The sequence below is a fragment of the Rattus rattus genome, chromosome 14 (assembly GCF_011064425.1).
Source record: "Rattus rattus isolate New Zealand chromosome 14, Rrattus_CSIRO_v1, whole genome shotgun sequence".
In the NCBI taxonomy this organism is placed as follows: Eukaryota; Metazoa; Chordata; class Mammalia; order Rodentia; family Muridae; genus Rattus; species Rattus rattus.
In genome coordinates this window covers 63,993,179-64,016,696 of record NC_046167.1, presented here as the reverse complement: position 1 = coordinate 64,016,696, position 23,518 = coordinate 63,993,179, and the positions used below count along the sequence as shown (strand labels likewise).

The window sequence follows — 23,518 nt, the reverse complement described above, 5'->3', positions numbered from 1 at the left end:
TGCATAGTAACGTGAGTAAGGGAGTCCCTTCAAGTTGTTTGCCATTAAGGCAGAGCGAGGAATAACCCGGGTGGAACTGGAGACTACATTCTGAATCCAGAAGGTTTTACTGAATGTCTAAAGGCAATAGGGTCACACCCAGTCCTTAGTTATTCAAGAGTATTTCAAGGTATGCATATGTATCTGGCGCAGGACTTTGTTCTGGGGACATTATGTGGACTGGTCAGACAAGAGTCTGCTTTCGCCACCCTTAAAGTCTGCAGGTGGGGGTGAGGGGAGGGGAGATGACACTTTGTCATTGTTTGAATGAGAAGGGTGTTGTGAGAGTGAATAATGAGACAGACTAACCAAGTCTGGACTGCCATGCCTCTCAGAGGAAGTGACCTCCCCGCTGACCCTGTAAGACAAACCAGGGTAAGGGGGAGAGAGTGCATTCTGAGCTACCTGCAGACTTAAGTTACCAGAGTTTCTATTGAAAGCCTGGGTGCTGGCGGTCTTAACAAGGTAGACTCAGTCACCAGGTGCAACCACCATCCAGCAGGCCACAGGAACCCCACCCGCTTTGGCCTTTTCTCCTGCAATTTGCCCCCCATTCAACTTCTCATGATGAGGACACACACACACACACACACACACACACACACACACACACACACATATATATATATATATTTTTTTTTTTTTTTGCCAGCTCCTGGAAAATGTAACGTTCCCTTCTTTGTGTGCCTCCAGTGTCCCTGCTACACCACAGGTCCTTATTAAATGCAAATTAAATATTAACAAATACACCTAACCATGGTACTCAGTAACTTTTTCTTTTTTTACCAGTTCAACCCACCTCCATGTTCTGAACTTTCACAGCAACAGCAGATGTCTGCTGCACTCACTGGTCGAAGAAAGGCCCAGCAGCTCAAAGGCTTTGGGAGGAGAAATGGAGCTATTTAAATCTAAGGCTGAGTTCTGGTGAGAGAAATCACTGTGGGGCAGCAGTTCACATAAACTCTCCCTAATGTTTCCTGAGAACTCTCCAGGGGCACGTACATTTTCTAGTTGGGTAATTAAGAAATGGTTACATCCTCCAGAGACTAGCTGAATGCCCTAGATAATTTCTCCAATTTTGATTTAGCAAAAGGGCGAAATAACTATGCTATAGCCTTTTTGGTTCCTTGTCTGTTAGCTTCAAACTAAGTAATGGTTTAAGCACACCATGGGTCGGTGGTGAGTCTCCTGAGTTGCTGTGGAAGCGTCATTACGTCAGCTCCTACTTGTGTTTCTCTGATAAGTAGAGTTGTCGTTACACTTTATTGTTCCTTCTCCCGGTAGCTTTAATTATCGATGGTGCAGACAATGTTATGGGTGTATTTATTCACTGAGCATAAATAAAGTTCAAAGACAAAGAAACACACAAAACAAAAGCGTGCTTTGCTACCCAGTTTATACCAGAAATCAGCAAAGAGAAGCTTGGGAGATTCTCAGGCCGCATGAGTGTTTTATTTGCCGTGCTGTGCTTCTGTCTTAAAAGATGCTCCTAGCTAATCCTGAATGCAAACCAAGCATCCGTTCTGGGGGCGGCTTAGCATTCGCATAATTTATCTTTGGATGTTTAAAAAATCCGTGACTAATTTTAAGAGTAACGTCTACACAGTCCTAAACACTTAGGAGAGTTTATTACAGGCCAATGCGTTTATCTTTGTGTAGGTTTAAAAAAAAAAAAAAAAAAAAAAAAAGTTTATCTCAGGAAACTTCCGCGTGACGGTATTACTGTGTCTGTTTTGTAACTGAGGAAACAAGGTCAGAGTGCCTTAGTGACTTACCTGGGATGTCATAAGCTCATTGGTGATCAATATATCAAATGGTTGGAAATTCAAATTGGCTTTTCTCCAAGCTCCCTCCCACCACTGTCTTACTCCCCTCCCTCCCCGGCCACGTGGTGAGGGAGGCGTGGCTATAGGCCCGGTGGTGAGGGAGGCGTGGCTACAGACGGAACTTGGTGTTGCTTGGGTGCGTTCTGGAAGAAGCAGAAGCAGAAAGGAGACAATGCTATTGTTCCGTCGGCTTTCTCTCCCCCCAGCCCTTGCTTGGGATGATGCTGAAAATCCCAGGCTGGGGACACATTTCCGGTCTGTTGGTTGGTTTGTTTCCGGTGGTTGTCGGCTGCTTGCTTCTTAAAAATCTTTCAAAAGTAATTTTTAATTGTATGTGTATGAGTGTTTTTCTGGTATGCATCTACATACAGTGTGTGTGCGCAGTGCCCACAAAGGCCGGAGGAGTGCACTGGAGCCCTTACAACTGGAGCCACAGATGATTGTGATGCGGGTGCTGGGCACTGAACCAGGATCCTCTGTAAGAACCACAAATGCTCTCTTAACTGCTGAGCCATCTCTCCAGGCCCTGTCCGCTAACATTTTGAGACACGATCTTATGTAGCCCAGAATTGAAACAAATGTGCTATGAATTGGAGAATGACCATGAACTTCCCATCCCCCTGCCTCCACTTTCCAAGTGCTGACATTAAGGTGTGCACTACCATACCTGGCTCAAAATTATACATTTTAAATAGGAAATGTATACCATCAGCAATAAGTCGAGTTGTATTTTTTTTTCTTTTTTTTTTTTTTTTCGCGATGGAAATTCAGTGTGAACATTTTTACCACCATGACAGACTAAAGGTTCTCATTGCTTTCCCTAGAGCATCCCTGTGCAGTCACACAAATGCTCCGGGAGAATGCTAAGCAGTGCTGTGCCTATTTCAACAGAGACTGAGCGGGAGCTGACAGGGAAAGGTTAGCAGGCAACCGCTGGCATCAGAGGAAGCAGCAGCTTTGTTAAACAAGATAATCTCTCCGAGATGGCCTCAAGAGAACCACCTTCCACCTCCTCCTCTCCAGTGCGGATTCCAACAAATTAGACTTTCAAAATATTCTAGATCACGACAGAATTGAATCTGGTAAAGAACATGCAACAGATTTTTAAGAAGTTACATTATCTGACATTAACTTTTTGTCACTCTTTTTAAAAAAAAAATCTGTTTAAGGGCTGGCAAGATGGCTCAGCAGGAAGTCGTAACACGCCGAGTTCTTTATATCAAACAACTAAAGAACTCTAGCTAAACTGAGCAGAAGGGAACTCTTTAGGAAGTATATGGTCCTTGTGAGGATCGGTGGGAAGGTTGGCCTCAAATAGGAGAAATCTAAGAGTTACCTGTGGAAGCAAATGCCTGCAACCTTGCACTCCAGGAGCTGAGGCAGGAGGATCAAGAGTTCAGTGTCAACTGGAGCTGTATAGTGAGACCCTTTCTTAAGAGAGAGGGAGAGAGAAAAAATCCAGCTAACTCATTCTGGGCTGTGTTTTGAATCTCAGTGAAGGACAGGGGATTTGTGAACCGTGGGAAAGGCAGGGCACACACACACCAAAGGGCAATTGAAGCATCAAAGTCCTTAAAGCATAAGACGCCAAGTAAAGCTGGTCTTGGGTCCCAGAAAGCGGGAAGAACACTTTTTTCTGCATCCTCTCTACAGAGAAGGTTCTCTACTCCCAAGCACAAAGCTCATGCTCTACCACCCTCTTCGCCTGCTTTAGAAGCTACACAGGCGAATTTAGGGGCTGGAGAGATGTCCCTGCAGCTGAGAGTACTTACTGCTCTCCCAGAAGACTCTGGGATCCAGTTCCCAGCACTCACGTTGGGTGGCTTACAATCACCTCCAGAGGATCCAGTGCCTTCTTTTGGCTTCCAAGGGGTACCTGCACATATGGGGTATATGCACATCTATGTGCACACATGCACACTTTTTCCAAATAAAGTAAGTAAAGGTATATCTTGGGGGTGTACGGCTTCAGTTTCCAAATATTGACAGAAACCTCCACGGTTCATTTTCTTTCTGAGTGAGACCTCAGTGCACGCTTTGTCAGTTGTTGTGCATCGCTGCCTTGGTTGGCTTTAAACTGAGTAACCTGGCTTGGGGACATGCATCATCAAGCCAAATTCCTTCTCCTGCGCATAAAACTCAGTTAAGCCCTTAATGATGCCCCGTGGCTTTTATTGTGTCTGCTTCTGTGCCTTTATTTAGTCTGATGGATTTGCAACTGCTTGATGTCAATGCCTAGAGTTCTTCACTCAAGGGTATCTTAAACTCTCGTGGGGACACTGAGAGCCTTGGGTAGCATCTCCAAGACAGTACTATCAGAGGGCTGTCTGCTGACCAAGGCCACTTCCACCTAGAGACTGAGAGATCAGAGAGAGGTCAGGAAACTGCCTGGGGGGGGGGACAGGGTGGTGGGGTAAACTTGAGGCTCTGGGCAGAGGATTCTATCACAGGCCCAGTTAAGAAACACATCCTTCCCTTTACCTCAGTCTGTCTTCTTTCCCTGTCAGACCCAGAGAGGCTACCCCAGATAGGAAAGAAGAGCAAACATCAAAACTAAGGCCAGTCCTGCCTCACCTTTCTCTCCATGGAGAGTCCACACTGAGGCTGTGCTAGGCCCAAACCTAGAGAGGGGAAGAAACCAAGATAGGTCTCTAAGGTGGAATAGGTTCTGTATACATACATGCATGCATGCATACATACATACACACATATATATACACACATACATACATACACCTGAAAACCTGCAAACACTTACTAGTTTCAAACCATGCCCTTGACAAAATTATAACATGGAAAAAAATTGCATCTGAGTCAAATATGCCTGGTTTGCTCCCACAGTCCCAGAGTCTGAGAGGCAGAAGCCTGAGAATCAGAAGGTCATGGTTAGCTGCAGGTACACCGTATGTTCTAGGCCAGGCTAGGCCGCATGAGCTCCTGTCTCAGAAACTAAACAATCAAAAGAAACTGCTTGCCCCTTTTGGCTATCTTACTGTTCTATTTTTCCTTCCCATGAACTTATCAAAGCTATCACCATTGAGGCTATAGCTAGGGGTATTATTTTGATCTTAAATCATCCATGTGGGTGGTTATTAAAGTTAAGAATCATCAGAAGCGTGAAATGGCTTCCAGAATTAAACCCCAAATTACAGCAGCTTTGCAGACAGAGACTCTAGGAACATCCGGTTTGGGATGCTGGACTTTCAGCACCTTAACTGCAAACCCTGGGGATTTTGACAGTAGAGTTCATCCTGGCCTCTGGTGTCTATGCACCTGGCAAACAGCTAGAATGTTCTCATTTATAAAGTAAGAAGGTCACACACCTGTTCATTCCCACATGGTGTCTTACCCCTGAGCTCTGTGCAGCTTAACGCTGCTCAGAAGTAAGTCCACTCCCGCGTTAACCTCCAAGGCAAATGTACCTTGGGACCCCCATCTGCTATTAGGGTGACTTAGCTAATGATGTATGTGGCTTAATGTCTAGCTGGAGACTAACAGTAGAGTTCCCCAGAGTCATTTATTCTACTCAAATTGAGGCAGGAGGAAAGACAGGAAGCTAAAAGACATGGAACACAGGAGAAAGAAGAGAAGCCCCTCATTCTGGGATCTAGCTGACGGCTCTCCCAGCTGAGAGTCAAGAATTCCTGCACAATTACCAGCATTGCCTGTAAAGATTGCAGACACAGAGACAATATCTCTCTTATACAGAGATATTCAAATGGGAATGTTAGACAGCACCGAACCATGAAGAAGGCCTGAGCGTAGATGACTTAGTTGTTTTTTCCAGATAGTTTCTGAGAACCTCACAAAGACTGTTAGCTTTTTTGGAATGGTTAAAATATTCTGACTCATCTTTCAGGTTTATCTTCCTCTCTAAGGTGTTACCTACCACAAATCAATAGTCTTCAGGAACCTCACTATCATCTCCTTACATTCCTTAACAAATCCTTCCAAACCCACCCAAATCCTTCTTACGGCTACGGTAAAGACAGTGAAGTGTGGCTTTCCCTTGAGAGACTTCAACTCATTCTCTTGTCTTCCCCGAACACCTCTCTACTAACGCCTTTGCTTAAATCTATATTGAAACTCACTTTTTAATAAATGTCAAATCTGCCTCATACTGGCTTGTCCTAAAGTTCATTTCTACAGCAGAGGATCTGGCATTAACCTGTGGTCTCTGAAAAGAACGCCTTACGCCTCTTGAGGGAGCATCACGGGCTGTATGGTGGTTTGTATGTGCTTGGCCCAGCAAGTGGCACTATTAGGAGGTCTGGTCTGGTTGGAGGAAGTGTGTCACTGTGTGTGTGTGTGTGTGTGTGTGTGTGTGTGTGTGTGTGTGTGTGTGTGTGTGTGTGTGTGTTAGGAAGTGCATCACTGTGTGTGTTGGAGGAAGTGTGTCTCTGTGTGTGTGTGTGTTGGAGGAAGTGTGTCACTGTGTGTGTGTGTTGGAGGAAGTGTGTCACTGTGTGTGTGTGGAAGAAGTGTGTCACTGTGTGTGTTGGAGTATGTGTGTCACTGTGTGTGTGTCTGTGTGTGTGTGTGTTGGAGGAAGTGTGTCACTGTGTATGTGTGTTGGAGGAAGTGTGTCACTGTGTGTGTGTTGGAGGAAGTGTGTCACTGTGTGTGAGTGCGTGTTGGAGGAAGTGTATCACTGTGTGTGTGTGTGTGTGTGTGTTGGAGGAAGTGTGTCACTGTGTGTTGGAAGAAGTGTGTCACTGTGTGTGTTGGAGGAAGTGTGTCACTGTGTGTGTGTATGTGTGTGTGTGTGTGTTGGAGGAAGTGTGTCACTGTGTATGTGTGTTGAGGAAGTGTGTCACTGTGTGTGTTGGAAGAAGTGTGTCACTGTGTGTGTGTGTGTGTTGGAGGAAGTGTGTCACTGTGTGTTGGAAGGAAGTGTGTCACTGTGTGTGTTGGAGGAAGTGTGTCACTGTGTGTGTGTATGTGTGTGTGTGTGTGTGTGAGGAAGTGTGTCACTGTGTGTGTGTGTTGGAGGAAGTGTGTCACTGTGTGTGTGTGTGTGTGTGTGTGTGTGTGTACAGCACTTGTGTAGGGGCACTTGTGGGGGTCAGAAGAAGACATAGTAGCTCCTGGAGTTGCAGGTGATTGCGAGCAGTTGTATGTGTGTGGAGAGTAGAGCTCTGGTCCGCTGGAGGAGAAGCAAGTGCTCTTAACTGTGAGCAGTCTCTCCCGTCCTTGTTAAGATCTTGTAAAACCCATACTGCTTACCTTAACTAAGTCTAAATTATAACCTCTACTGAATGTCTTGGCAGGGCGTTTTATCGCAATGCACGTCTTCGTTACCTTAAATAATATGCATGCGTGTTTCAATTTTGCAAGAGAGAGAGAAGGATCTGAGAGCTATTTTAATCATGGGAACTTAAGGTTTCGTTTCCCGGGATATATTTAGCCCGAATCATTGAAACATTTCCACAAGAAGTAGATGCAGCAGGTTGCATCGGGCGTGCTGGCAGTAAGCCTATAATTAGTATTTGGTTTTGTTTCCAAAAATGATAACTCCCCACAAAATCATATCATGTCATATTTCCCAAAGAAAATCAGCCAATTTTGAAAGAAAAATATTGTTAAGGATAATTAATTCTCCACCGAGGTTTCCCTGCCTCATGTATATTAACATGGGTTAGTGTTGATTAGAGAAAGCCTCGCCGTGACTGATGCAGACCCTGCAGGGTAGGAGAGAGGGCAAAGCTAGGCCAAGCAAAGGGAATTCTCTGGCATCTGGCTTTCTGATACACGAAACCACAGTCGACACTAATCTTTACCTCCACTGCCATTCAGCCCTTAGCAATTTCCAGGGCAAATTATTTGAGCTTTCCCATCAGAGGCTACCTTTAATTATGGATTCGAAAGAGTATAAATTCTCTTCCCACTCAAAATGCATCATGATGTTTAGGCAAAATGCACCTGTCTGCCATCTACAATAGAGAAAAAAAAAAAAAAAGCACAGGAAAGAGAGAGGCAGGACAGCAGAGCATTTGGCCTCATTTAGAGTCACAATAGTGAAACTTCACAAGGTATTATAAAAATTTCATATGAATGTTCCATATTAAAAGAACAAGATAGTTTTTTTTTCAGGAAGACAAAACGTATAGCTTATTTCCTTTCTCTGCCTGCCTGCCTGCCTGCCTTCCTGCCTTCCTTCCTTCCTTCCTTCCTTCCTTCCTTCCTTCCTTCCTTCCTTCCTTCCTTCCACAGAGGCGCTGTGCAGCCCTCTCTGCCTGTCCTGCCCTGCAGTGTCCTAGGTAGAGCAGGCTGGCCTTGAACTCACATCGTAGAAGATCGATTTCCTCTGCCTCCTGGGCACTGGAATTAAAGGTATGTACCAAACCCACCGGCAAGGCATTTCTAAGAAGAAAGAGTCACTGTAACCTGAACTTCCCGGGCAAAGGGAAATGGGAACACTGTGACGGTTCCGACTTTCCTATGCCTCATGGGAAAAATACAAGATGCCTGTAAATCCTTCTTCACCAGCCTGGGGACGCAGTATAAAATCGTTACTCAAGACGTTCTCCTGCTCATCATCACCAGTGATTTTCTTTCCTCCTAAGGAATTCTTCTTCCTTAATACGTATTTTTTTTTTTTTAAGTCTGAGGTTGTCTGATGGTCTCTTGGCTGCAGCCAGAGATGACTCAGCCACCTGTGGCTAGTTAAAGCTGTCACAGTCGTTGGCTGTTTTGTGCTAAAATTGGTAGCTCCATGCTATGATTGCCTCGTGCTCCCAGTGAGGTCATATTTGGTGACTTGGACATTTCTTTATGTACACATACATTTCTCACCCTCGTTCCTAGGGTCTCCATTTAGGCTCTAAGTGGCTCTTTCCTAATAGAATTTACATTGTGCTGTATTCCTAGCATAGGTGGAGCCTGCACGGGATGTATACTTGGCGCTACAGAAAGCTCTGAGAATCCATTCCTTGCTGGATGTTTAGGGGGCAGTATGCTTCGGTCTCCACCTTTTTCTGCCATGTTTCCTCCCCCTACTCCCCCGGCACCCTCCAGATGGGGAGAGGAGGCAGCGAAGGAGACTATTCAGTCTATCTTTTAAAAAGCTAAAAAGTCAAATGAAACAGGTCTCACGGGGTTGGGGATTTAGCTCAGTGGTAGAGCGCTTGCCTAGCTATCGGAAGGCCCTGGGTTCGGTCCCCAGCTCCGAAAAAAAAGAAAAGGAAAAAAAGAAAGAAAGAAACAGGTCTCACTATGTTTGTTTTTAAGCTTTATCTTTGTTCTATGTGTGTGAGTTTTCTGCCTGAGTGTATGTATGTGCACTGTAAGCCTGCGTAGTGCCTGCACGCAGAGCCCAGAAGAGGATACTGGGTCTCTTAGAACTAGAGATCCGTAAGGTTGTAAACTATTAATGTGGGTGCTCTTCCCCCTTCGTCATCTCCACATTTTACAACGCTGAGATTAATCGAAGGGCCTTCACTGACAAGCTAATCGCCCTTCCAGACTGGTGGTTCATTAGGGTATCAGGTGCACAGTAGTTAGACCCACTATCGGGGGTTGGGGGAAAGAATCAGCCATTCCACTCCACAGAGCTTTTTACTCCTGTGTAAAACTGGTGTATTAAGACATTTATTATGTCTAGACTTCCATGCCTGGGTATAAACAGAAGTCAGAAATCAGAAAAACGGACCACGGAATCTAAGATTAAGGCTGCTGTTGCATGAAGAACTATTTTCCTCCCTTGCAGAAGGGAAGTGCCCTGGGTTGGCCCAGCGGTTCCCAGCCCTAACTAGATCTCAAAAATCACAGAGAATCTCTCACACAATATGGAGATGTTGCAGTTAAATCAAATGCTCTCAGGCTTGAGTCGGAGGATGGGAATTTAACAATGTCTCCCATATTATTTGGAGGTACAGCTAGCCCTGAAAACTGCCAACTGAAATCATAATTATCAGTTATTTTTATTAATAATTATCAATTACTAAGGCTTTTCCTCCTGTCCTGTATAAAGCTGTAACTTCACTATCTGTAATGACTGTAAAGACTTTTTGTTACTAATTCTATTTAAAAAATAAAAAAATAAAATAAAACGGGTATCGCTACAATTACTTTTAAGATTTACTTTTTATTTTATGTGCATGATTATTTTACCTGAATGTTTGTATGGGCACTGCATGCATGCTTAGTGCCTGCAGAGGCCAGAAGAGGGCACCGGAACTGGAGTTCTCTTGGAACTAGAGATGCAGGAGTTTGTAAGCTGTTACGTCAGTCCTGGGAGTGAACGTGAGTCTTCTGGGAAAGTAGCAAGAGCTCTAAGCCACTGAGCTCTTTCTCCAGGCCCTGGCCTGAACGTTATGTTTCTGGCATATTATTACGTTCGCCCATGTGAAGACATGGCTACGTACAGCAGGTCAGAATATGTCATTTCTGTGGTCTACTCCTTCGAAGGGAAGATGGTTTGTTTGTAAGATCAGAGGAAGTGGTCTCCATGAATGGAGCTGGTTAATTATTTATGAATATTTTATGGATAATGTAAATTCAAACATGCATTAACAGAAACAATGGTTTCTTCCCTTAACACAGGATACAACATCCTTTCCTTTTCATCTGAGCAAAACGACAAGACCACGTGTCTAATTAGCGTCTATTATCCGGGGACGAAGTCTGATGAGCACATAGGAGGAAGTGGGATCTCTTCTGCTATTCTTTCCTGTTAGTTCACCACGGTAACTTTGCAGTGGGGGAAGCCACCCCAGACAGGGCATGCCTTCTGGGTCTGCTGACTGCCATTTGAGACCTTGCTGCCCCTTTCCAACTCCTTTCTCTCACGTTCTTCAGCTGCAGCCTGCCCTTTGCCCTGTGTGGCAGACTTTCCTTTTCTACCTCCCTAGCGTATGCCCTTCCTCTGCTTTCTTTTTCAAAGTCGCCTTGTCAGCTTTGTCTAGCTTATCTTCGGTAGAGATCGGAGCGACTCATTGCTTCTTAGAAACTTGGACGTCTTTTGGGTGGATGTTTCTGGCATCTTCGAACTCAACAATGCCCAAATATTTCCACGTTTACAAATCTAAGTTAGGTCCCGGCATTTAAACGATCGTGCTGCCTCTCGTTAAGAGACCTCTGACGATGATGTGGTGTGGAATCTTCTGGGTTTGTACAGCTTTGCTCTTTAGTGGGGTCAAATTCCACTAAATCCTCATGGATCACTTTGCCGGCGGTGAAAATTTGTTGCCACAGGATTTTTTTTTTTTCCCCCTCTGTGAATGTCAAAAAGTGCTTCTCTCAGGGGGCACAGATAGGAATCATGTGGGCATTTCTTATTACTCATTTTCTGACTCAGTAGGTGTGGGTGGGACCCTAAGAGGCTACCTCTCTAATAAATTCCCAAGGGATGCTGATGTTGGTTTTGGGAAATGCTGCTATAGGGGACTTCTCAGCAGCTCTGATTCATAACACAAAGCCTCATCACCAACGCTCTCCCTGCACTGAGGTAATGAACTCTCACATCAACTCTCAAACAATTCCCGAATTAACTAGGCTAAGAGCCTCCGGTATTCATGCTGCCTCCCCAACTGCACTTAAAGCTTTCTCCTTTGCCAGTCTACATTTTCAACATATCATGTCACATGCTTCTGTTCATGCCTTTGCTCATCCACATCGAACCTTTGTGTGCAACAGTGGTCAATTTCTCTCTAATTGCATTTTAAAACGTGTATGTATGTATGCATGCATGCATGCATGTATTTATTTATTGCGAGTGTGTGTGTGCGTGTGCGTGTGTGTTAGAGGACAGCATTCGGGAGTCAATTCTCTCTTGCTGCCATGTGAATCCTGGAGAATCAGGCTTGGCCGAAAGTGCCTCTACCCACTCCATTGAACCATCTTGCCAAACCATCTAATTTCATTTTTTTAAACTTTATTTCTTTTTAAAATATAATTATCACTTTCAGTGTTTTCGCATGCACTAGACCCGCTGATTAAGGGTACTCATTAAACACCTTGAAATACAGTGTGACTATGAGAGTAAATGGTGTCAGTCAAGATAGAAATAATTGATCTGAACTTGTGAAGCCAGTTTGTATGTTTTGGTGTTACGCTGAAATTCCTTAGAATTCTTAGTAAATTCATAGCTTATTGTAGAGAGGTTCATCCAGTTGAATTAACTAAAAATAGATTTAATGGCTCCCAGCATCTTGTTGGGTACTATGTTCCCTGTGGTCATTCACTTGGCAGCAGGGACTATTCTGAATAGAAAAGCACTCAAACAGGCAGCTTCTCCCATGCTTACCTGAACCAATTCAGAAATGAGATTAAAAAAAAAAAAGGACTAGGTGATGTGCTAGTCATTTCTTTCTTATCCCTGGGACTAGATACTTGAGCAGAAGCAACATAAGGGAAGAAAGATTTATTTTGGCTCATGGTTTAAAAGGGTACAATCCGGGACTGGAGAGATGGCTCAGTGGTTAAGAGCTCTGACTGCTCTTCTAGAGGTCCTGAGTTCAATTCCCAGAAACCACATGGTGGCTCACAGCCAGCTGTAATGGGATCTGGCGCCCTCTTCTGGTGTGTCTGAAGACAGCAACAATGTACTCATATGCATAAATAAATAAGTCTTTTTTTTTTAAAGGGTACAATTCGTCATGAGAGAGAAGACTCAGCAGAGTCCATGGCAGGAGTGTGCAACGGAAACACCTCACACCACCAGGAAGCAGGGAGAGGCAGGACATGGGCCAGGGCTGTAAGGCCAAAGACTCTCCCCACAATGGCTTAATCCAGCTAGGGAGCATCTCCTAGAGAGTCTATTACTTCCCAAATAAGCTCTCCAAGAGCTGGCACCTGTAAGAAATCATAGTAAGAAGAAAATAATGGCATTTTGAAAAGTGCCTTGAGGCTCAGCTACAAGTGAATAGAAAACACTAGATGCCTGCTGATGCCTGCTAGTCTGGTTACCCTCTCAATTCAAACTGAAAGGTTAGAGTAGAAATTTACTAATAGCCCAGCTTGCCTAAAGACCTACGAGACATGCTAAGGTCGCATGGCTGATCAACTTTAAACAGAATGTGACATGCAGAGATGAACACATACCTGGTCTTTGTTGAAAATAGACCTTAAGCATGGATGGAGAAAGACGCAGGTGAAGTACAAGATTGGGTCCTCTGGATTATTCAGCCAGAGACTAAAGGGTAAGAAGGACCTGCATTGGGGTTACAAAGCTGTTCTCCATGCTCAGTGTGCCTGGTTTTGGCAAGTGGCAAAAAACGAATGGACGTACTTTCACTACTCCGAGTCTACAGGGCTCTTATTATGAAGTGAGGGTCCATGTCTCTCAACACGAGTGTTCAAGCATATAAACCCATAGAGAACAATTCATATGCAAGCCCCAGCAGGAAACGAACTCCTCGATTTTGTTTTGATACAGCTAATGAAGCACATGACTAATACTTATATGGAAGCAGAGCTCCCGATACTGAACCTCTTATAACCTTAATCATCTAGTCATGAAAAAGATGTTACCCAGGTAGCCAGTCTTAAAACAAAATGAATTTGCGTTTTGGAAGTCTGCACTCAAGAAAGAAAAGAAAAGAAAAGAAGAGAAAAGAAAAGCATGACTAAACATCCAACTTTCTAGCTCAGTAGGCCTCTCTCCTGGGTAGAAAAGGCTCAGAGAGTTTTGATCCACATGGAAGGATGGGGATGTCACTCAGTGGTAGAGTGCTTGCCTACTATGCCGCAGTGGATGCTTGAGATGTCCACGTGAACACGCGGTGAAACAACTGAAGGAAAAGGCTGAAAACAGAGGTGTATCCTACAATAGATGATGGGTAGCCCAGGGAGAGAGCAAAGAGAGGAGGAGTCTGTGAACGCAGCCTTGGCACAGAAGGGATGAAAGAAAGAAAGGGATGAGCAACTGCCCGGAGGATAACGGAAAGGTTGAGAAAAGATTGGTGCACAGTGGTAGAGCCTTGGTATGCAAGATACTGAGTTCCGCCCCCACAAGGGGGCGGAGGAAGAGTAACATGGCTTTGGCAACATGGAGATAGGAAGGGCACATTTATTTGATGGGGTCGGTCAAAGATCTAGAGTGTGAAAAGTAAGAGTATGGAGACAGGTGATCATCACTGACAAACCCCAACACCTAGTGCCAAATCCTTGATTCAGTGTTGTTGTAGGGAGGCGCAGCTACACAAGATTCCCGCAGCGCTCTTCCGTCTCTTGAGAACCAACCCCTCACTAAAGAGCGCAGGGACTGAAATCATCCTTCCAAGAAGCATTTACGCTTCAGTTATAACCTTGGAGAAGGCTGGGTTCCGGCTAGAAGCGGGAGCGGTCTGCAGAGAGGGCGAGCGCGCTCGCGAAAGCCCCGCCCCTCGGCGCAGCCCGAGCCTTCCCTGAGTGCGGCACTGCGGCTGCGCGGGCCGGGCGCGCGGAGGGGGCGGGGACGCGGAAGGCTCGGCGGCTGCGGCGTGAAGCGAGAACGGGCGTGCGGGGCGGGGGCGCCCGACGGCGTCCGAGGGCGCGGCGGAGCGAGGCCTGAGGGAGGGGACGCGATGCTGGAGACCCTGCGCGAGCGGCTGCTGAGCGTGCAGCAGGATTTCACCTCCGGGTGAGTTCGCGGTGGGCGGCTGAAAGGGCCCCACGCGGGGGCGCGGGGTTCCCGTCCGGTCGGCGCGCTCTCGCGCCAAGGAGACAACGAACTTCCCAGCGTCCCGGCGGCGGCACCGAGTCACTTTGGTCCTAGCGGGCGGGATGCCCTTTCCCGGGGCAGTGCAGCTTGACGGGCCAGGATGGTCACGTGAGAGGCTGTGTCCTCCGCACTGGGCGCCCACGGGCCTACCCCGGGCAGGACTCACCGGGTCCCCGCCTCACCCTCCTGTTTCAGCCGGGACGGTTCGGCCCGATCTTTGACCACCCCTTCTCCGGCCTTCTCTGCCTTTATCCCGGTTTACCGCTCTGATGGAGGAGCTGGGCCAGAGGGACAGAACTGGAACCAAGCTGCTGTTCACACCGGAGTTGCCTAAACTTTGGACAACCCCGGGAACCTTTCGCAATCTCTTGGCTCTCGCCACTCTGAGCTTGGGTTAAGGCAGAATGTCACGGCCTCCGATGTGCTACAAAGTCTGGGAAGTTTAGTGGGCGCCAGGCTGGCTAGAGCACTGCTGTAGGATTTTACCACCTAACCTGACTGCAAGTAACCCAGTCTCTTGTCTCTGCTTACGCTACGGTAAGATAGTAGTGATGGTATCTCGCAGAGTTAGTGGGGCTATTAGTGGCTGTGTTAAGTAGGCAGTAAGGACTGTTTGCATGGTTTTTCGTATTTAATTCCTTTTCTTGCTTTACAAAAAGTGTCACATTGTAAAGAACCTGCCATCCCTTTGGTTTGTTCGGTTTTTTTTTTGTTGTTGTTGTTGTTTGTTTTTGTTGTTCTTTTGTTTTGAGACACTGCCTCACCCTGTAGCCCAGATAGGTCTTGAACTGGTGGGAATACTCCTGCTTCAGCCTCCCCAACGCTGTGGTTTCAGGCATCCTGCCCCTGCTGGTCTGTCATGTGTTTGGAGAATGTTCCTAATGTGAAGGCACCTTTGACATAATGCTACTTTAATGATTAATGGGGAAAATGACAGCCAATCTCCCATCTCGTAGAACAACAACAACAACAACAACAAAGCTTATGCTGTTTGCCTGTTGAATAGTAACAAACCGGCAGATACTTGACCGCTTCCAGTGTGTTTAAAGCATTACTGATGAGTTTCCTTTTGTGTTCTTGCCATTGTTAATTATGGGTGCCTAGGGAGTTATTCAGTGTTAAGTGTTACTTCATGCTTGCATTTTTAAAAGTATAAATTTAGGAAAAGTAACTTCCTTTTTTTTTTAATGTAAACTTTAAAAACTTTGGTGTATTGCTGTCAGAGCCTGCTTGTAGCATGAGAGTGGCCATGACTAAAACCCATTTGAATACCCTCCTGTTATTACTTGAAGGAATTCTTTGATGGCTCCACAGCCCCTTTTGGTAGTTGGCTAGGAGTATACATCACATGTTTGTCTCTGAACTCTTTCCAGGGCTTGATGCTTGCTTAGGAATGTGGACTCTGGACTGCACAGCCCCACACCACCTTCAGAGATCTCGATGGCTTAAAAAAGGTTTAGAGTTTAGTTAGGGACAGAAGCTGAGGAGATGTGGTTAGGGCCCCTTGGAAGTCGATGTCATAGCCTGGGGCCAGCTCAGTTGAACAACTTCCTTTCTGCACAGGTTACTGAACTGACTGGTCAGCAGACGGCACCATTGTCCTGTTACCTGGCAGGGAGGGAGCTAACACTCTTCAAATTATGTGTGTCTGCCAGTGAAAGACAGCTCTCACTACTGAGGGCCTCGATTTCTTCCACATTCTTTACTGAGGGACCAACAAAAGAAGCACCACAACAGAGCCCCATTCCTAATTCTTCCATCTTCCTGCCTGGGAGCTTACTGCTCTGTTTTACATTTGGCCTCGGCTACAAAATTAAACAGAAATCAAGTACACGTTTCTACCGTAACGAACGCTGAGGGGTTCGGTTGAGTCTCATCAGTCACCTCCCAAGACTATCAGAGTGAACCTGGTGTCCCCGCAGGACCCTGGGTAGGTAGAGCAAGTGTTCCGCAGACAGAACAGCCTTCTAGAACATTTTTAAGTGTCCTGTGCTCAAGTTGCTCTGAGTTTGATGTGTATAGCGTTGCTCCTAAGAGCTAACAGGAGTCATGACTAGATTTTTATGCTTGTTTCTGTGTCTGAAAATTTATGACAAATTCTCTAATTTTTTTTAGTCCGTGTGAACATGTGTCTCTGTGTATGTATATTATGTATGTGCAGCTGCCTGCAGAGGAGAGACGAGGGCATGGGATCCCCAGGCAATGGGGTGACAGACAGTTGTGAGCTGCCATGTGATTGCTGGGAACCAAACTTGAATCCTTTGGAAGGACAAGTCTTCTCAACTGCTGAGACATTTCTCTGCTTCCTTCCCCCAAATAGGACTGTTTTATTGTTCTCCTAAGAGAATGACCCCTTACTGACTGAATCGAGTCCATCTGATGTCCTCCATCTTCTCTTGTGGAATTCAGCTGCTTCCCAGGTGCAGAAGGATCCCAGCTGGTCCGGCTGATGACCCCTCCTCACCTGAGTATCCAGCTGCTCCCTGCTGCCACTTGTTGAGTTCAGTGCTGAAGTAATTGTGCTTGGCCTCCAGAGGGGATTGGTGGGGATGACTAGAGCTCCATCCCTGTCACTACAGGGGAGTCCTCATCTCTCCAGCGCAGAGGCTCTCCAGGTGCAGAGGCTCTCCAGGTGCGGCCTGTTGAGGAGATGCACTCACCTCACCTGTGCTCTATAGGGAAGCTCAGTAAGCTCATTGGCTCCCCAGAGTGAACTTTGTAGCTTTCGTGTCTGGGTTTGTCGTTGGGACCCTAGGGGCAGGAAAAGGTCTCTCAAGGGAAGGGACTTTAGCTACAAGAGGGTACAATATCTCCATTCCATTCTGACTTCATGGGAGATGCAATGTACAGGAGGGTTATAGAGATTATAGATAGTCCGGAGGGATCTAGGTTGTCCTTAGGGTTCTAGCCTCTCTAGCCTCTTCTTTTTCAGTGCCTCACACACGCTAGGCACTGCTGAGCACCATCCCCCAGTTCTTGTGGCCTTTCCTCGGAAACTTTTCTCTGTGGTGCCAGCACCAGCACAAACCTGGTGGTGCGGTTTTATCATGTTCTTTTCCCTAAGCAGGCAGCCCAAAAGCCTTGGAGCTGGAGGACACTGCCTCTGGGTCTCAGGCAGAGTTCTTTGTCCTGAGTTCTGTTTTCACTTGACTTGATTCTAAGGAGCCATGTTAGGGAATTCCTGTAGAACAGGCCCTGTTTTTTAAAAGTGTTGGCCATGCCTTGTTTGTTTGTTTGCTTCTTCCTTTCTTTCTCTCTTTCTTTCTTTCTTTCTTTCTTTCTTTCTTTCTTTCTTTCTTTCTTAAGATTTATTTATTTATTTAATGTATATGAAGACACTATAGCTGTCTTCAGACACACCAGAAGAGGGTATTACAGATGGTTGTGAGCCACCATGTGGTTGCTGGGAATTGAACTCAGGACCCCTTGGAGAGCAGTCAGTGATTTAACCACTGAGCCATCTCTCCAGCCCTCAGTTCTTTTCTTGTGAGACTAGATTGGTTCTGTGGGAATCTAATGAAAGTACATACGTGGATGGTTTTTGTTTGCTTTTCTTTTTAACTTTTGAGCAGTTATGAACAAACGCATAGGTATGAGGATGTAAAGTCTTAGGGGAACTGGGACACAGACTTCCTGAAGGGTTGTGGCTTATGTTCCATGTTCGTGTTTCCTGCTTGTCATGCTTCCAAAGGCATCACTGCCTCATTCTCTTCCTGTTCACTATCTTCCTTCTCTTCTCCTCTTCCATAGGGTTAGATTGCCCAAAGAACAATATCTAAGAATTTAATTCAGTGTGGTCTGTAGGCAAAGCTTTGCTTACCATGTTGACTTTTCTAGGATTTCAACTCCTTATTTTTTAGGTTCTGGGAATGGAACTCAGGACCTGTGGTAGCAGGCGGTCGTCACTACGCTGCTCTCTCAGCTGATCAACCCTCCCTCCTATATAAGTAGTATGTGTTTATGTCTGTGTGTGGGTGCAGGTGCCCATATATGTGGACATAGTAGTTAGTGCCAAGTGCCTTCCTCTTCTGCATTCCACTTTAATTTTCATTTTTTAGATTCATGTATTCTGTTGTATGTGTGAATGTATGTTTACCTGCATGTGTGTACCTGCCACATGCCCTCTTTACGTCATAGGTGCTTTCCAAAGGTAGGAGAGGCCATTTGCTCAGGTTTGCATAGTATATAGGGAGAAATGTATATGAAGAAATGCAGTTGAATCTTAGCTACCCAAGTCCCAGAAGCGGTTTCTGCCCTGGCGGTAATGAGAAGCAGAGCCTAACGAGCTGAATGTTAAAGACACTGGTGACGTGAGCTCAGGGAGCAAGTCCTGGATTTAGGTATACACTGGTGACGTGCTGCTGCTGCTGTGTGAGCTCAGAGAGCAAGTCGTCTGGGCCTTGGAGAACAAGGATGGAGCACAGTCATAGGTCTCAGTAAAGGTACTAGAGAAATGGAAGCTCTTACAGGAGGCATAGCTGGGGGGAAGTCCAGGACCTGGGACTAGAGAATTTTTCATGCTTTGCTTAATCTATCAAATATTTGTCCCGTTCTTGCTTTGTGTTAGACCCTGGGGCTATGGCACAGACAACCTAGGAAGTAAGGACAGTGTTTTCATCCTAGTGGCAGTATATAGAATGTCTAGGACATCTCAGCTGTCGTGGCTAACAGATTGAGGGATAGGTCTGCATGTATTTCTGTGTTTGGGGTTAGGGGTGGGGAACAGAAGTTACCCGTTATAAGCGTGAGCCAGCGGAGATGGTGAGTCTGTCAGACTTAGAAGAGGAAAGAGCATGGCAGGCGGTGGTCGAGCCGTCAGCAGTGAGAGGAGAGATGAAAGGATGTAGACATTGTGAAGGTCAGCTTTGTGTCTGCATGCAGGATGGCATACACCAACAGACTTGAGGAGAAAGGGACAGTTGACAGTGATCTCATGATCTCACATGAAGCTGTTGGAAACTGAAGGTACCCTCGGAGCTGGGTCAGAACTGAAACACTGTGTTTGGGATATGTTAGGGCCAAAGTGGTTTGACAGTATTTTCCTTTTCTGAGTATGCGCCACTTTGGTGTGGATTCCTTAGACTGTAGAGCTTGTGTACACTTTTATATGTAATGGTTTTTCTCTGAGATTTGCTCCTCTGCCCCCTCCTCCCCCCCTCTCTTTCTCTCTCTCTCTCTCTCTCTCTCTCTCTCTCTCTCTCTCTCTCCCCCCACATAGAGTAAGAGAGCTATGTAAAATGTGACAGATTTGATTTGTGAGATGACAGGTGAATGTGGTTAAATAATTGCGTCTTATTTTGTAGCTTCCAAAGCAGCCATCACCCCCTGTGCTCCTAGTGATGATGTGAACAAGGTAGGAGTTGATGGGGACACAGGTGAAGTGCTGTGTGTGGTCCCGTGCAGCCGAGCCAGCGAGCAGCTCTGTTTGTCACTGGAGTTAACTGCAGTGCTCCACACTTCTCTCTTCCTCTTTTCAAAATTACTTCCATTTCACAGTTAGAACCTGCATTTTAGTGTCTTCAAAACTTGAAGAAATGAATGTGCTAGCATCAAAATAACATGTCTGGAACCTCTAAAAATAAAATCACTGGGCAGTTAGAACAGATTTGAGGTTTGGTGCTCCGGATTGGAAGGTTTGCTTTGGTTTGTCTAGTAGGGAAGTCCATGTGTTCGTGTTCTTACAGCACTTGCAGGGGCCTGAGAGTATGTGGTTTGGAAAGAAGACTGAATAGGGTGGGACACCCATTCACAGGACCCGGCACACTGGGAAGCTCTACGGTATTTGACCCTGGCTCAGTAATATGCATAGCTTTTCATTGTGTGTGGTTTGTGTGTCCATGTTTGTGTGAATATGGATGAATGCTTGTGGAGACCAGAGGCCATGCTGGGGGTTTTGTTGGTTTTCTAAATCACTTTCCACCTTGCTTTGTTTTTTTGAGATAGGGCTCATCAGTTCCACTAGGTGACTAGCCTGTGAGCTCCAGAGAGTGGCCTGTCCCTGCTTCTGACCACAAGCATTACAGATGCTGCCCTGGCTTTTACATGGATTCTGGGGATCTGAACTCAGGTCCTCAGGGTTGTCTTGATGGAGTTTTGCAAAGTAAACTGTCTCAGCCCTACTTTTCAACTTTCTTGATAGTTTCTTGATAAACTTTTGTTTTTATCAAGTAATAGCCACATTTTTTTATTTGAGGTAGATCTGAATTTTATCAGATTGCTCCTGTTAGATCATGTTAGAATTTTTACTTAATTGTTGGCAAATCTATATGGTTGGATAAAATACTAGTATTTCATATTTGAAGAAACTTGGGTGTTCACCTGGATAAGTATTTTCTTCCCAGTGTCCATGAAATAGACTCTGTTAAGTTTACAGCTCAGAGTTCGTATAGAAGTGTCCGTTGCTCCTGGTGGAGATGTTAGACTACTTCCGGTGCTTTTCCTAGTCTGTGTGTTCCAAAAGGAACCACTTGTCTTTCTTCCTAAGAGAAAAAAGTGTGCGTGCGTGTGTGCGTGTGTGTGTGTGTGTGAGTGTGTGTGAGTGTGTGTGTGTTTTCAATTTTGTATTTTTTACTTGAAAATAATATTAGAGACAAGATGGTGGTGCGTGCCTTTAATCCTAGCACTCAGGCAGCAGCGGTATGTGGATCTTTCTAAGTTTGAGGTCAGTCAGGTGTACATAGTGAGTTCCAGGAGAGCCAGGGAGACATACACAGTGAGACCATGTCTTTAAAAAACAGACGAATAAAAAAGAATGGAAAGGAAGGAAGGAAGGAAGGAAATAATAGTGGTCGTTGTGTTTTATAAAAAGAAGAGTCAGGATATGTTTTGTAGAGCCAGTGTAGTGAGGTGTGAGGAGGGCCTTTGGCAGGCCCATGTTGAGGCAGCCGTTCCCCTGAAGTACCAGCCACACAATGGGTATAGTGTAAAATAGAGTTTAATTAGGACACGGGAAGGGGGTTGGGAAGGGAGGAAAGGGGGAGAGGAGGAGAAAGAAGAAGAGGAGGAACAAGGCAGGAGGAAGAAGAGGAAGAAGAGGATGAGGGCCAGCCAGGAGCAGTGGAGGTGGAGGGGAGAAAAGGATAAGGGTCAGAAAAAGGCAGAGAGAGTAAGAGAGCGAGGAGGGGCCAAACAGCCCCTTTTCTATCAAACCAGGTATCTGTTGGGCGGAGCTTAGAAGGAATGCTAACAGCTGAAACCCCTCATCCTTTTCTTTGCTAAACATTTTCTGGCTGCCTTGGATTTTATTCTAAATTTTTGTTCATTGATAGGTTTGGGGGATTTTTTGTTTGTTTGTTTGTTTTTTGTTTTTGAGAACGTATGATGAAAAAATATTAAAGACTTTCTATTGTTAGAAAAATATTTTTTGAGACAAGATCTCAAGCTTGCCTTGAACACTTAATCATCCTACCTCAGCTTCCCCTATTGCTAAGAATATGGTCATATACTTCCATGTCTAGCTTAAGGACACATTTTCTTTTTAATGAAAGCTTGAGACACACACAAAACTAGAATAGTGATGGAACCCCATATATCCACTTCTCAGTCAGCAGTCTTCAGGGGTTGGCATCTTTTTTCTGTCACAATCGTTCCTACAGATCTGCTGTACCTCTCATGGGACAATACATTCACTAACAGGAACATTACATAAATGTACTGCCACAGTCAGGACTAACCAAATTAGCACAGATTCACTGATGTTATCAGCTAACTCAGTCCCTAATCAGATTCCCTTGCTTTTTAGAAATGCCTTTTTACAGCTGATTTACCCAAATCCAGATCACATAAGTTCTACACATTACATTTGGTTAAAGACCAATTTCTGAAACAGATGGTCGTTAAGGAGCCGCATGGGGATGCTCTCACTGAACCTTACAGTGTTTTATCTTCCTCCTCTGTAATAATCTCTCTTTACCTGATCCCAAATCAGTTGATTTTTTTAATGGGGGTGTTATTTTATGGGGAAGACAGAAAACTCAATATATTTAAGAAATTAAAACCCTAGAACTATGTATTTGAGATACCAGCATAGATAGATGCTATGCAGACTGTCTTAGTGTCTTCCATACTCAACTGTACATGTGGTCCTGCTTGAGTGGATACACTGCTGTGTATACCAATCTTAGGAGAACTCTAATTGTCACAACTTAATGTTTTCTGAGATTGGAGTGAGCGTGGTAGAACATGGCTTTAAAAGTAGCCCCTTGGCTCTCACCTGTGGAGAAGTTTATTGCTTCCAGGACAGCTAGGGCTTTATGTAATTAAATTCAGCTAGAGAGGTGTACAAATTATTTTTGTAGGAAAGAAATTGCTGTTTCTTTTGAACATTGTAATTGTGGGGTGGGATGTGGGCTAAAGCCCTATGGAGTTGAAAGTCTTGACTTGTTAAAAGTTTATATTTGTTCCTTTATAGGCTGAAGACGTTAAGCGACAAGTCAAAAGAAGCAAAAGTAAAAAGCAGACCCAGGTAAGTGCGTGCCAAGAGCTTTAGTTGCATGACTTGAATTGCATAGAGCTTTTGGTTAAGATTGTAAGGAAATCATTCTATAGACTTTGGGTCTGTAAAACACAGAGTGTGTCTGGCCACAAGAAAGTATTGATTCTTTCTAAATATTGTGACCTGGAAATTATGTAGTAAACTTGTGAGACGATGAAAAGCTGTAGTCGTTTCACAAGGTCAGTCAGTGGGATTGTTGCTCAGAACTAGTGTGAGTACGTGTTCTGGACTACTGTAGAGCTTATGAGTAGTGAAGCAGCTTGATAGTGAGGCCCCGTGGATGCGTTACTTGTTTTACAGGCCAACACTAGAGTTGTGGAAAGTCTGTGACCCGGTTCAGTTTCACTGTAAGCAGTGAACTTTGAGCCAGCATATCTATGCTCTTTATCTAACACGTGAAGATGTGTATCATATAATATGCAAGAATCTGCCCGCCAAGGTCCTATTGTTATTGCAGTATGTCACTTCTGAAGTAATACACTTTCCAAAACTTTAAGTAAATTGTGTGTTGGTGTT

At 45.1% G+C, this 23,518-nt stretch overlaps 1 protein-coding gene across 1 annotated transcript in view; it reads left to right on the top strand.

The window, feature by feature from the left end:
• Dtnbp1 (dystrobrevin binding protein 1) overlaps nucleotides 1–23,518 on the top strand; it is a 191,633-nt gene that overhangs the window by 88,536 nt on the left and 79,579 nt on the right. The window contains 3 exon segments of the mRNA XM_032884248.1: nucleotides 14,294–14,370; nucleotides 14,373–14,427; nucleotides 22,919–22,972. Of these exon segments, the coding sequence (XP_032740139.1) occupies nucleotides 14,294–14,370; nucleotides 14,373–14,427; nucleotides 22,919–22,972 (186 nt within the window).